Source organism: Tamandua tetradactyla, chromosome 5 (assembly GCF_023851605.1).
Source record: "Tamandua tetradactyla isolate mTamTet1 chromosome 5, mTamTet1.pri, whole genome shotgun sequence".
Classification (NCBI taxonomy): domain Eukaryota; kingdom Metazoa; phylum Chordata; class Mammalia; order Pilosa; family Myrmecophagidae; genus Tamandua; species Tamandua tetradactyla.
In genome coordinates, this window is record NC_135331.1 from 128,579,431 (window position 1) to 128,595,004 (window position 15,574).

The window sequence follows — 15,574 nt, forward strand, 5'->3', positions numbered from 1 at the left end:
GATAGGTAGATAGGTAGATAGATAGATAGATAGATAGATAGATAGATAGATAGATAGATAGATAGATAGATAGATAGATAGATAAAGTACATGGATAGTAACTGAAACCTGCTACAATATAAGATGCATATGGAGAAGGGTTTTGTCTGTTTTGTTCCAATGATGCCTTCCAAGTGCATGGAATAGTGCTGACATATAGTCAACATTCACTAAATATGTGTGGAAGAATGAATAGGTAGCCTAGGGAGAAAACTTAATATGAAAAGAAAATCAGGTCTAGGATAAAACCTTGAGATTGGATAGAAGAGAATGAATTTAAAAAGGAGCAAGCGGAGAAAGGAAGGAAATCAGTACAGTCTGATGTTCTGGAAGCCAGGGGAAGAGAGCCTGAGAAGAATGAAGGAGAGGCCATCCTCTGGAATGAGTGGCATGCAACAGCAAGCCTCGCACATGCATGAACACTGCTGAATCATGACAAGTAGACAGGCTTTAAAATATGCATATCTGTTTCTCACTGTTGTCAGTCTTTGAAACCAAGGAAGACTGATTTCTAATGTATAAATGTACCTCAATTAACAGCCTCTTGGAATCACCTTTGGAACCACTCTCCGACACATTCCTGCTATGGGTGTATATGTATATGTGTATGTGTATGTATATGTGTACATCAAAATTCTTGCCATCAAATTATGACCACAGTGACAGTTAGGGAAAAAATGTTTTCAAATAGTAGAACACCAGAAGATGCTCTTGACAAGTTCACTTGGAGTCTCCTCTCTGGATGAAAACTCATCCGGAGCTATCACCTCCCCTCCCCCCTTTCATTTCACTCTGTACTTCCTTGCACTCTGCATAACAAAGGTTTTACTACTTCTTGCATAACCACAGGATGAATCATAATTAAGATTTGGATGAGTGATAAAGAATAATTTCATTTCCCCTCCTATATGTATGCTTTTTAAAAAATAATAAATTAAAAATTTTTTAATAAAATAAAAATTGATATTCTGGTGAAAATTTTAATAAATTTCCAAGATTATATGTATAATTTGTCTGATTCTAGTTATTATCATACAAATTCTCTGCATCACAGGATAGAGTACGCTCTGGGGACTGTTCCTGACACTCATTAGCATGGTTTTCTTAGAATTAAATTGGGGCCACATCTTTCAACCTAGAGATCAGGGATATCCTGTTTCTCCTTCTCATCTGGATGGCTTCTTCCTTGAGGATGATAATCCACTTGACTTTCACATATCATTATCTGCTGTGAAGAATAATGAGAAAAATAATGAGAAGCAAATTAGTCTTTGGGTTTAAATTGTAACCGTAGACAGTAAATATTGTTTAAGGAATATTGCTCCCTCTCCCTGCTTTATTTTTCTTCAATAACACTTACCCTCCTGAAATTTTTATTATATGCTTATTACTTTTTTGGGTTTTTACCTTTCCCTTGGATAAAAAGAAAGCTAAAAGAAGGTGGGAACGTAGTTTCTGGTTTGTTACATCCCCAGACCTAAAACTAGCCATGATGTGTTGTGGATGCACAGTAATAAATGCATAAATCCGTATCTGAATACCAAATATTAGATATAACAGTGTTGGTTGAGTTTGGAACTTAATATGGGATACAATTCCTGACATCAAGTCACACATTTGTAATCCAAACAAAGACTGGCTTGCTAATATCTGTAGCTGACTTTAGAGCCAGAACTCCAAAAGCTCCAGCCCCACAGCAGACATTTACAAACGAGGGTTGAATGTGCACTTTGAACTCAAGATACCCCAAACCCATTTCCTCTTTTATTATTTTTCTGCTTCCTGCCCCAACCCACACAACCAGCACCTCTTTCTCATCTTTGAGAGAAGTATTATTATCTACCTGCTCATTCAAGATGAGAGTTTCCTCTCTCTCGCCTCATTCAGACATCAACAAATTCTATTAATTTTGCTTCTACAGAATTTTATGGTCACACCTTCCTTCTGAACCATCTGGTCCCTGTCCTGGTTCCTTACGATAATGTCCTTCTTCTGGATAGTTGTAGTAGCCTCCTAAGGAGTTCTGGTGTCTCTAGTCTCTCTCATCAGGTCCATATTCCATATTGTCAGCCAAGAGCTGTTAAAATAAAATAATAATTAATTGATGAGAACATTCATTAGTTGATAAACCAACATTAGTTAGGTGTCTATTGTGTGTTTCTATTATAGGCTTAGCAAATAGTCCACAAGAAGTCCCCAGCCTAATAGAGGGACATAGAAATTAGACATGCTCCTGACACAACCCTTCACAAAAATATTCAGGGGCTTCTCATTTACAGTAAATAAAATTTAACCTCTTAGATTGATATTCCCAGGCCTTTACATGCGGGCTCTTCTTGCCTTTTTAGATCCCTCCTGGTCCATTCTCAAGCCTCTAAACGTGAGCAACATGCATGGCTCCTGTGCAGTTTCCAGAGGGGTTTACACTTCCATCCGGGTTGTGCCTTTTCTCACTTGATTCTCCTAGCTGGAATGAATTTCCCTTTCCCTTTCATCTTTCACATGTGTTAAAATCCCATTCATTACACAACCATGTGATGAAATTGTGAGCCATTGTTTATAACTGTGTCAAGAATGTTTGTCAAGAATGTTTGTATCTTTGTTTGTTGTTCATAATAAAAATATATATATACAAAAAATCCTATTCATTCCTAGAAGCCTACCTCAAATGGCTACCCATGAGCTCTCACCTACTACCCTGGGCTGAATGAAGCCTTCTGGGTGCTCATAGACTTTATTTATTTCTCTAGAAGAGCAGGCACTTTTGTCTGCTGGGGAGAGGGTGGAGTGGGAATGTTTCTCTCTTACCAGATTCTGTACACTTAAGTCACATGAGCTCCTGTTAAGGTATTATTATTATTATGCTTCAGGTCTCTTATTACTAAGTCTTAAATCTTTGCTTAATTAACTTACTTGAAGTATCAATTTTTTATTAACGGATGTATTTCTAAGGAGTTCCTATATTGCCTCTGACATGCTCAGAAAAATGCTAACCATGGCTGTGCAATGCTGCAGTGGCTACTTGTGCTCTTTTTCTCTCAAGTTCTCGTTCTCTGAGCTGCAGCAATGGAAGGTGCTATTTATAACCCCTTCAGCAGGAAGGCCCACACTCTCCTTGGAGTTCAAAATGAAAATGGATCCTCAACTAAACTTAAAAAGAGCCATCCTAACACATCTTATGCAATACCGTTAAATACTTTACTTCTCCATTGGATGTAGCTCAGAGTAGTTGCTTGTCTGTCTCATGCATGATACTGTGCATTGTAAATAGATGCGAAAATATCTGTTTATCATAAATCTGGATAGTGATAGCCTTGGGCATCATTTTGAGAGCTTCTGTGCTTTCACTAACATCCTTCAGCCTTAGAGCTTAATAGTCAATTGATATATGTCAGATCTGCTTCATGTATGGGCTAATTTTCTTTCAGTTTCTGAACGATAACTGTTAATGTCAAGCAGTTAAAAAATAACAGAAACATGATTTCCCCGTAATATCCATGAGGATCATATTCATGGGCACCAGGGAGTCTGGGCAATAAATCTGATGGATTTTTACCATCATATTTAGAGGAAACAAATTAATGCTAGAAACAGTTTTCCAGTAGGAGATAATAAAGGAAATGGGCAAGTAAAAATGAATGTTGCAAAAAGGAGAAATGCAGTCTCTGTGAGCAGATTGTTTTTTCGTACATCGGGTGGAAACTTTAAAATGTAGGCAAGAGTTTTAAAATACATGATTTAGTTAAGTAACATTGCATTTGTTCCTGTCTTTAAATAGATGTCTTTCTATTGAGGACAAATTGATGTTTAAATATGTTTTTTTTTTGCAAAGAAGCACTAGCCAGATTATTTACTAGTGAGTATTTCTTTAACTGGACAGAGGTAAGTGAGAGTGTGATTCACCTGTAAAGCAGCCAGTTTCAGGCAGGTTGTTGCAGGTGGGGAGGAGGATAACTCCCGTCCCTATCATTGAAGAATCATTGACGAACTTGCACAGCACCTGGCAGCGCACACGGAGGTGTATAAGCAAGGATCCCAACCTGTCCCAGGTCCCCAGGCCAAATCCCTTAGGGACTCTGGCTCCTACCTTCTTAACTTTGCTGTTAAATGCAGTTACAGACCCTTGTGCATTGTACGCTTGCAAGAAATATTTGCCTGATGATTATTGTGAAGACTCTCTTGAGATTCAGACAAATTCCTGAAGAAGCATAGCGTGAAAATGTAAGAAAGAGCAGAAGGAGCCAATTCTAAACTTCGCTGAAGTCAGCTCCTGCTTTCACATAATAATGAACTTCCACAGTCCTTCACTAAAATATAAAGAGGATCAACCTTTTTCTTGGCTAGAGGCCATGCACCAATTTAATAGCATGTAATTTACTTTGAAATATAGACCCACTTAATATATAAAGGAAATAACTTACAAAACGCTATGTTTTAAATAATACTTGACTTTGTACTATATTTTAATGATAATTGTATAATAATATAATATTTAGATATTCTAATTATGTTCTAATGCTAATCTGGTTCTTAAAAGAATAATTGTTTCACAAAATCTGAATATTCGAAAATTCTCTGTTTTCATCCTAATTAAGAAACTCTTTTTCAGTAAAGAATTTCTAAAGGATATTAAAACATCAAGAAGCCCTAAAATCTGGGATTTGCCATAAACAAATCAGATAACAAACTACATATGTCTTTCTGGAAGAAAGACCTAAAGCTTAAGGGAAATATATAAAGAACTGGCTAGGGTGAAAAAAAATCATAACTTAAATGTAAAGAACCAGATGAGATGAAACGCAGGTGAAGTCTTCCTTTTCCACAGATTCTCTAGGGGACATAGTTTCTAGGATACTTTATGTTTTAATATATTGTATCTGCTTAGCGAATTATTTTTAATGCTATTATTTCACTTCCAAAATATAATTTTAGAAATTATATTTCACTTCTAAAATATAATTTTCTAAAGTATGTAGCAATGTGGAATTGTATTTTATAACATAAATCAACGGTGGGAGGGGGGTTAAGTTATTTAAAAGATATCACAATATAACCAGCGTTTCAGGAATGCATCTTCGTAGAGTAAATATCAAATATGGAGATCCATAAGTGGATACACTTAAGTAAGATGAGAATGACCTTAATAATAGTTACTATAAAAAGCTTTTACATTTATTCCAATGATATTGCTATTATTCAAAATGACTTTAGAGCTTCTCTTTTGAACTTGCCTCCATAACCATATTATGAACCACTTAATACGTGTTTATATTTTAACATGTTATAGCCGCATCTTGTTTTTAATCTAAATGGCATTACCTTCCTTGTTTATTTATATTACTGATAATAAGGGACTCCAAATAACTTTCGTTTTGTCCAACATCTAATTTCCCCTTTGAATGTATTTAAAAGAATGGGACACGGGTTCTGAAGATAATTAAAAAGTTATTTTCAAAGAATTAAATTGTCGTTTCTTTGAATAAGTGTAAAATCTCACAAAATGACTTTTCTATAGGAAAACAACGATTAGAATGTGTAAAATATCGTATATGCATTGATATTTACTCATAAATGAACTATCATAATTGCATGAGAAAATATCCCTAACACCAAAGAGACATTTGAAAAATATCTGTTTTTTTTTATTAAGGACATTAGTTGAATATTTATTTGGCATTTTCAATACCACAGGCAGTTGGTGAAACTCTGCCTTAGAGCCTTCTCTATGATCTTAAATTGTTAATCTTAACAGAAGCTTTACCTTTTACAAATGAATCCTGAGCAGCACATTTTATAAAGGCTGGATTTACAGCCACCAGATTAAATATATTTTCACATTTTTATAACGTGGGTAAGACTGCAGCTGTTGGTTTCACTGGTATATGGCCTTCTTAGTTACCAGTTATAGTAGGTGCTCAATTACTATCTGTTGAGTGGATGTCAGACACTCACCTTGTCATCTTCAGGTTTCCTGACATTTGAGAGAAGTTTTTAACTTTCATGAGACACTAGAGAAAACTGTTTTAATAAATGCAATCCTTCAAGATCAGATTACAGGGATATTTATTCATAAAGAGGCTTATTAACCTCTTGTTCCATTTTAGCCAGTGTTTCCCTGCGTCATCTCAGAGCAACAATTTAAATCCATTTATGCATTTGATCAAAAATATGTTTATTAAACACCACTCACAACATGCCAAAGAATGTTCTAGGGACTGAGGAAATAGCTATAAACAAACAAAGCCCCCATGGAGTTTGCATTCTAGTGGGGGAGTAATAATGATTCTCCAATGTACTGTTATTTGTGAACACTGTTTCTGATTATTTACAAAACATGAATAATGATTACTGTGGGGTGGGATCACACTGACATAATTTGATGGGATTATTGAACTATATCATAGCAGGAAGTGCCAGAATTGACCTGCTTAAGAGGAACGTTTGACCACGTTTGGTTTCCTGGGAATTACCAAGTAAGCAAGTATTGAGAGAACGTTCTTGAATGATATATGTTTTTAGAAAATAATATATGAAGTGTCAGCACAGGAACACTTATTTTTAGTTTACTCTTTAATAAAAGCTAAAGGCTTTGGAGATCATTAACATTAACCATGTATTTAAAGGATGATAGCCACAGCATCAATTAAGACATCACTTTAGAATCTTTCTCTGCAAGGCTGCCTCTAGATTTTTCCCACCCATCTAAGCCATACAAATGAAAAGCGAGTGAATACTTTATGTACTCATGAATGCGTGGAACACACACACACACATTTTTTTTTTTGTATGTTGTATGTCAGGGTCACATTTCATTCTTTTCCATGTGCATATTCCGTTTTGCAGTATCATTTGTTGAATTTTTGTTTGCTTTTTTGGGAAGTGCATGTGTATTTTTGCACTTCATTTTTTGCGCAACGTTTTTTAAATTGACGTTGGGGAAGAGGTGTCAAGATAAAAAGCCCTCTCTTTTGCCCTTTATTACTAAAAGTTTCCCCTGAGTAACTGTCCTGAGAAGCTGAAGTTGCCCTGGCAGCCAGAATTTACTTTTTCTGTTACTTTAGATATCCATGTATGTATAAAAGAATTTTTCTGAAATGATTTCTGAGAGGGTTTGAATAGTTAATTATGTTACAAACGTATGCCTAGTCCTTTGCTGGTCTGTGTGCTCAGCTTGCCAGTTTTCCATCAGCAGTTGGTGGCATTAAGCAGCAGCTGCCTTCTCTTTATCTAGCTTTTCAATTGGAGATTTGGGAGGTAGGCCAGGTCTTAAGACTCTTCCCTTCTGCTTCTTCTTATGGTCTTATTTGAAATCCTTTCATATATTTGGGGTACCCAGACAAGGAGAAACTAAAAAAAAAAAAAGACTGTTTCTCCTCAATCCCCAGTATAAATCCTATTTTAAGACTGCTTTTATCTGTGCTTGTATTTTGTATGTTGCTCTTTTTGTATTGAAATGTAAAAATATTCCAGGTTTGTTTTCTAAAAATAGCTTTTAAGTAATAATTTAAACATGTATGTAAAATGAAAATAATGAAGAAATGATACTACAACAACAAGGGAGCAGAGAATTCATTCAGCAGTTATTTTTTCATTAATTCAACAACTATTTATTGGGCATCTAGTATTTGTTAGAATCCATGGGACATACAAAGATGCAAAACATAATTTTACCCCTTAAAAACGTGCAGTCTAGATGGAAAAATTGTAATCTTGCCATGAACCAGCAGAAATCTGTATTCCCACACAACTTTTATAGACCCCTACTATGCCAGATTTTCTGATGGAAATCTTTGTTGTGCAAAGTATTTTGAAAGACTATAACATTGCCTCTTCCCCCCTCCCCAAAGAAAAAGAATCAGGGTGAAAGGCAGAGCCAGAGATCTCTGCAGAAATTAGGCATCCCTTGCTGTTCCATTCTACTAGCTACTTCCAAAGGTAATTCCCCTCAGAAGCCCTGTTGTCAGGGGTTCTTCTCAGTGTGTCCCAAAACTCTTAGTAATGATAAAAAAAAAATCAATCTGGAACAAACTATATACCAGCAATATTTTATTCAATCTTCATAATAACCCTCTCATGTAGCTATCATTTCCAATTTTACAGGTGCAGAACCAGGCAACTGGATGTCTAAGGCAAGGTAGGATTCAAAGCCAGGTCTATGTGACTTCAAAGCCCTGCATTTTTTAAGTTTTAACTTTGTGACCTCTTGCTCACAGGTCCTTCTCTGTGGAAGTGGCATTTTCTCTTGACAGTGGTTGCTCTTAGTGGGCCCTGTATGAGTTGCTCTCATAGCTTACTCTCTTCCCTCTGCAGTTCTCCAGTCCTCGTGGACTGGTCAGCACTGTGTTACTTTCTCAACATCATTTACAGAACCCCTAGTTCAGACAGCAGTTCTCTAGACTTTTCCCAAGGTACTGATATCCTTCCTGACTTCACACCGTAGTGTCATTATCTGTCACAGTGTCCAAGACAACTAAAGGATTTGGGAAGAATCTCGTGTCCTCTTCCTTGCCATCATTCCTAAGCCAGACCCTGGTGATGACCAAGGAAATAGTGAGTCAATGTGACACGATTCAAGCTCTTATCTCTCTGGTACCCAGGACAGCGCTCATCATCTTTCCACCATTAGGCTTCTGGAGTGTCCTTTGTCCCATACTAGGGAGTCTCAGACACTACTATTGAGTCATTATGTTTGCTTTTTTTGTAGTGTCGTCTCCATTGCTTTTTACTGCTATACGTGCCCAGCTCACTTAATTTTCTAGGAAGTTTGTAGCTTCTTATCTGTCATGGAATGGGTAGTCAGCTTTAATAATGCTTTTTCACACTTTAACTAAAATGAGCCTACTAGACTCCCAGGGAAAGAGTTCTCTATGAATAAGTACATTAGCTTGAGTTTCTGAATTATGAAATAACCATGGCCTGTTCCAAAGAAGTTTTTATTATTTCATGGTTCTCAACTGCATCATAGTATTTATGTTGTTGCATCCTCGGAATAAGTGAGAGGTTTTTGTTTTTGTTTTGTTTTTTATTTTATTTCCACAGATTCTAGAGAGGGTCTGAGCATGTGATTTTCTTCTATTTCTTTTGTATTTAATCAAGCCATTTTTTCAGCCAAAGGGCTTTCTGTTAATATTTAGAAGCCCTTCTTCAATGAAAATGTGATCATATATTATGTTTGATATAATTCATATTGCTATACTCACAAAATTCCCAGAAATGTAGAATGATAAGAGATCTTAGAGCTTAGTTCATCTAGTCTTCTTATTTTCAGATGGGAAAATATAAATCATGAAGATTAAGGGATTTTCTCATGGTCCCAAAGTTAGTGGGCCCAGAGCAGGATAAAACCCCAATCTCAGATTCCCGGGGCTTGCTTTTCCCTCACTGAACACTCATTTATTTCTTCCTCATCTTAAAAAGAATCAGGAATATCTATTAAATGGTTGTAGATTCTTTATTAAAATTTTATGACTAGAGTACTTAACCCTCCTGTGGGTTAACAACCTATAGAGGACAAAGTAGAAAGCTTATAAATTTAGTACCGTTAGACAATGACCAAGTACTAGTTGTCATTTTCTGGTTATATGACACTGGACAAGCTATTTCATTCATCTAAACTTCAGTTTTCTCATTTATAAAGTGGAGATAATGAAAAACATTCAGGATTATTGGGAGGAATAAATTAATTAGTACTAAATAACATTTAGAACAGTGCTTAGTACATTTTAAGCGCTCAATAAATGGATTAAATGGTAATCCTCAGATAACTTCTTCCTCTTTATCAGAAATAGGTAGCTTTTCTTCCTTAATGTTTAAAGCAATGCCTCTTTTGTTGTTACATTACTGTTATTTTAAGCTTATGATAAATCTTGCAAACGAATTAGTTTGCAAACAAATGCATTTGATTTTCATATTCTTTTATAACCCTGATCTGATTCCCTGCAGGAGTGAGTGTAGATTTCTGAAGGCATTTAAGTGAGGTAGACCAGCATTTCTCAAAACATGATCTTAGAATACTACATTATTCATTTGTTAAACCCTACCTTCTCTGTATAACTCCACCATCATCTTTGATCTTTCTTTCACTTTTTAGGGATATTTAGGCTATGCCCATTCTAACTTTTTCTTGCTGGAATGGGCTGTTGATAATATAGTATAGAGCACATCATCCAATTTTAACATTTTATTTTATTTGCTGTATCATTCTGTCTATTCATCTATCTTACCTTTCAGTCCCTCTAACTTAACAATTTTCTAAACATTTGTGAGTGGATTGTGTACATCCTGCTCCGTGAACACACAATACTTCAATGTCTGTTTCCTAAGAATAAGAATATTCATTTACATAATCACCTTAAGAGCAGTTAACAAGTTCAAGACATTTAGCATTGATGTAAAGCTTACAGTCTATATTCCACTGTTTTCATTTGTCCCAATAATGTCCTTTTGGACCGTCACTCCTCTGTTGTTAGATCCAATACATGTCAGGATCATGCATTGCATTTAATTGTCATTGTTTCTTTTTTTTTCTGTGCTTAAATATTTATTGTGTTTCAATAAATTTATATCTGGTTCAAAAGATTGATTCCTGGGCCCCAATCATATACCCAATGAATAAGGATCTCTAGTGATGAAGGGACCCAGGAATCTGTATTTCATAACAAACTCAAGATATGATTTTGTACATTCTAATTTTTGAGGTCCAGTGCTATAGAAGAATCATCCTAAAGGTCAGATTTCAGATTGCTTGACCTTAAATATTACTTTATTCATGCTATTTCCCTATTTAAATAAACCTCAGTAGTTCTCTAATCTTGAGCTTGCAAGGAAGGTCATCCTCTGTTGTGTTATATGTACCTTTCTGTCCTTTCTTGTAACAGGCTGAACAATGCCCCTAAAGATGTCCAAGCTTTAATACCTGGAGTCTGGGAATATGGTATGTTATTTAGCAAAAGGGAATTTGAAGATGTGCTTAAATGTAAGATCTTGAGTTGGAGAAATCATCCTGGATTATCTGGATGGACTCAGTGAAATTACAAGGGTCCTTAGAAGAGGGAGGCAGAAAGGCCAGAGTTAGTAGTAGGAGACGTAGCAACAGAAGCAAGAGGTTGGAGTGATGTGGATAAAGCATTATGATTCAGGCAACCTATATAAACTGAGAAATGGAGGAAACGATTCTCCCCACATAGCCTCCAGAAGGAACCAGCCCTGTTGACACCTTAACTTTAGCCCAGTGAGTCTGATTTTGGACTTCTAATCTCCAGAACAGTTAAGATAATAAACTTTTGTCGTTTTAAGCCACTACATTTGTGGCATTTTGTTACAGCAACAATAAAAACTCAATACCTCTATTATCTCTAAGTATTTATCTTTCCAGACCCTTGACTTTTATCTCACTGGTTCTTGCACTTGGAACTAGCCTTGTACTTTCTCATCTCTGGGCTGCCTCATTTTCCATCTACTAGGAATACTTCCCTCCCCACCCCCAACTCTCCTGTCTGTTACCTATACATTTTTCAAAGCTCTGAATAAATCCTTTCTCCTCTTTGTCTAAAAGCCTTACTTGACCCCTCCAGCCAAGTGTGATTGAAGTAGTATGGCAATCAGGATCTCTGCAATTTATTATGCATCTAACCAAGAGAAGCTGTGCACTGAAGTAGTTAAGCACAGAATCTCCTGAATCAGAACACTTGGGTTTAAATCTTGATTCTGCTACAACTACCTTGGAAAACTTCTTCAACTCTCTAAGTCTCAGTGTCATCATCTGTATGGACGTCAAAGAGTTGTGAAGTTTAAAGAGATTCTCCATATGAAAGTGAATTGGCTGTGGCTAAATCACAATAAAGACTCCGCATGTGTTGACAAGCATATGAATTATCTCTTAGCAAATCTTTGATTATTGTCTTAACGAGCTATTAAACCATATTGTTTAAATTTTCATGTGTTCAAATATTTTTATTCCCTATCAGTTAACTTAATAAAAATAATAGTAGTGGTAGTAGTAGTAGCAGCAGCAGCAGCAGCAGCAGCAGAGTGGTATAGTAAAAAAGAGGATGGGATTTTGGCATTCATTTTAGTTATGGCTTTATCGTTTACTGCCTGTTAAACAGAAAAAAAATTTTCTCATCTATAAAATCAGGTGTAAGAATCAAGATGATAAATTTAAAGCTCTTTAAATGCTACCTACTTCATAGTAAGAATTCAGTACGTTAATCATCATTAATGACAATCAGCATTAAATTTTCATTTTACTTATGCTTATTCTATACTGTGAATTTGGTTATACCTGTTGCTTGATATATGGCAATAATCAAAAGAAAGAAGAGGAAGAAAATTAGGTATATATATCTCATATGTTTGCTATTGCACAGCTTTTTTGAGGGCTTACTGTTGAAGCAATGTTCAAACTACAAAAGTGTTAAGGAAAACATAAAATCCTCCTTCCCTCCCTTCGCCATTCCTTCCTTCCCTGATACCCTTTCTTTATCTCTTTTAGGCAACTGTTGGAATAGTTTGGTATTTTAAGTACTTTGAATACATTGGATATTGATCACTTTTTGCCAAAAAATAAAGTCTGTGATTCAATACTTTGCTATTCATCATTACCTTCCCTTTACAACCAACCCTTCATGCTATTTTTGCAGATAAGAGTTCTTTATCCCAACTAATTTAAATTCATTTTTCAAATGAGAGTTCATGAGCTACTATGCTAAAATTAAGGTTTATTACATCTTCTGCATCTTCTTTGTCTGTTAATGGTATAATGTGATTTTTAAGTAATTGAGTTTCTCTTGAGATGATTTCTTATTTGGAAACTCAGCTTATTTACAGGTCTTTTATCTCTATAGATTTTTATATATTTTATGTAGATATTTACTCCTTGGTTGCCCCGTAATTATTTTAGAGAGACTTGGAATTACTCATTTTTAATTTAAATCATATGAAATAACTCCATGTGAGCAAAGAAATATGATACAAAAATGCTAAGAAAAATGATAATGATGTCTATTTTTATCAGTAGAAGCAAGGAAGAAAAAATGAAAGTAATTCCTGTAAGAAAAAGAATGAAGATGTACTAAATAGTTATCTCAGAACTCAGCTCTTATAGTTTATTATTTTTAAAGCAAAGAAAAGATTACTCCTTTTTCCTTTTGCTTTTTTTATTCAGAGAAGTGCATCACTTTGTAAAATACCTAGAGATTAATTTTACCTAAAAGACAACTGGAAATGTGCCCTACAAACCATGGGATAGTCTGTTCTTTGTGTATTCTTCCTAGAAAACAAAAGGGGCAATCATAGTGGTTACAAGCTCTCCCTGGAAAATTTACCTAGTAGCCCATGCCTTTGAAAATTTCCTATTTTGCTTTGAGAAGACTTTCTGACTCTGGACACACACACACATGTATATTTAATGTGAGCAGTGGAGAATTCATTTGAGCAAGAATAAAACTGTGATCTGTTGAGAGTATTTATGTCCCTTATGTTATTCTTTGGTCACTATGCATGAATATCATGACTGAGAAATTAGAGGGCAGAATGAAGTCCAGACTGCTTTATAGACTTTGTGACCTGTGGTTTTACTCATGAATAAGCAACAGCTCATGCTTGTGTGAAATGCCTCCCTGTGCTCTCTCACTGTGGGTCCCTCTCAGTTAAAAAGAGGCATATGAAATCAAATAGAAAATACACAGTTTAAGTTACCATAGGCTTTACTGCAGAATCATGTTATGTTTTAACTTTTATAAAATGATTGCATTAGAGAAGGAAACAGCAAACTAAAACATCTCAATTTAATACTAGTAATGTATCATTTCACCTATGATGAAACTAAAACCTTATCTTCATAGACTATTTAAAAAATTAATTTCTTAATCTACTAAAATAAGGATGTAGTTTTGATTTTAAAATTGCCCTTTTTAAAATTAAAATGGCTCATTTAAAAATTAGCTAATAGAGGGAGCACTGATTTCTTTTCAAATAGACTTTTTAATGCAGTATCAAATTACATTGTAGGCCAAGATGGCTCAGGGGCAGGCCACAGTGGCTCAACAGGCAGAGTTCTCACCTGCCATGCCAGAGACCTGGGTTCGATTCCTGGTGTCTATCCATGAAAAAAAAAATTACATTGTAATCTAGTGACACAATGATATTCAGTTATATTCAATTATCTTAAGAGTTACACCCTTAAAATGTTTAATTAACATTAAATAGAGTCATTTTTCCTGTGCTTATGCATGTTTCCTAAAAACTGGCTGATTGTATTTAATTGCTGTATGTTAGAAATTTCACTGATTAATTTAACAGTAGTATTGTATATGGCCATGATTTTCCTAGAATAAATACTGTAAGAAAAAATAATTCTATAAGAATTATTATAGGGGATCGTAGGGTGAAGTTAGCTATGCTCTGAGCAGTAACATCTCACCTAGAGTCAGTTTTAGCCCATGGGTTGGAGATTTCTGCTTTTCAACTTGATCAAGATATATGGGGAAACAAAAAATAAAGAAAAAATCAAACTCATCTCTGAGGTAATAATTTCCAGGATTTTTTTGTTTAATATTTTAATTTCATAATATCCAAAAATTGTTCTTAATAGTGAATACAAATATATCTGTATTACATTTCACTTATGGTACTGATGTGTTCTTTCCTCTCAAAAATATTCCCATTATTTTCTGAGGAGCAGCCACGTGATTTTACAATTTTCCTGGATCTTTCTGGTTTTGTAGACATGTACTAAACAGCAATGATTTCCCAACAGTTGCTTCTGCAATAAGTTGGAATCAATATCTAGCTGCTGTTATTCCTTTAATAATTCTTCAGATTCCTGGATTGGTATATTTAGTTAGCTGTTGCCGTCATAATACTGCACAAAAGATGACCTCTAAACCTCAGTGCCATTGAGGAAGCCTTATTTCTTCCATGGGTTGGAGTTTGGCTGAGCTAGGTTGTCCTCATCTTGGCTGGGCTTCAAGTTGCAGGTTTGGTCTCGAGTATCTTTCTTTTATCTTCTTTGGGCCAGCAACTCTCTGAGGTGTATTGTTTTCATGGCAGCATAAATGCATAAAATTCCAACCTAACAAGAATATTTTAATCCTCTGATCGTGTCTTTTCTGCAAGCATTCCACTGGCCAAAGCAAATGACGTGACCTAGCCTAACAACAACGAGGAAAGAAAATATGCTTTCTCCCTGGTAGGAGGCTCCACAAAGTCACATAGCAAATGGCATGGATAGGGGAAGGGGTGGAAAATCAGGAACAATAATTCATTATTGCATTCTTTACCTTCCAGATCCAAGTTATGAATACGCCTTTCACATACAAAATACCTCAATCCTAGTAATCCCCTTCTCCAAAATATTCCAAAATTCCCATTCGTTTATAGTATCAGGTTCAAATTCCAGGCACTTGTGATTGATATCAGGTCCAGATGCAGCTCCTCTTGATCTGAAAACCTTGAATTTGAAAGGCAAGTTATGTACCCCCCAGCCCCCCACCTCCACCCCACCAACACACTCTCTCAACATATAATTCTAAAT

The 15,574-nt window shown here is 35.4% G+C and overlaps 1 protein-coding gene across 2 annotated transcripts in view; it reads left to right on the forward strand.

Moving 5' to 3' along the window:
* KCNQ5 (potassium voltage-gated channel subfamily Q member 5) overlaps positions 1-15,574 on the forward strand; it is a 552,577-nt gene that overhangs the window by 92,694 nt on the left and 444,309 nt on the right. The window contains exon 2 of one of the 2 annotated variants that reach the window (XM_077162230.1): positions 8,140-8,173. The exons of the other annotated variant lie outside the window; for it this stretch is intronic. Within the exon in view, the coding sequence (XP_077018345.1) occupies positions 8,140-8,173 (34 nt within the window). The remainder of the gene's footprint in view (positions 1-8,139; positions 8,174-15,574) is intronic. 2 annotated transcript variants of the gene reach the window in all.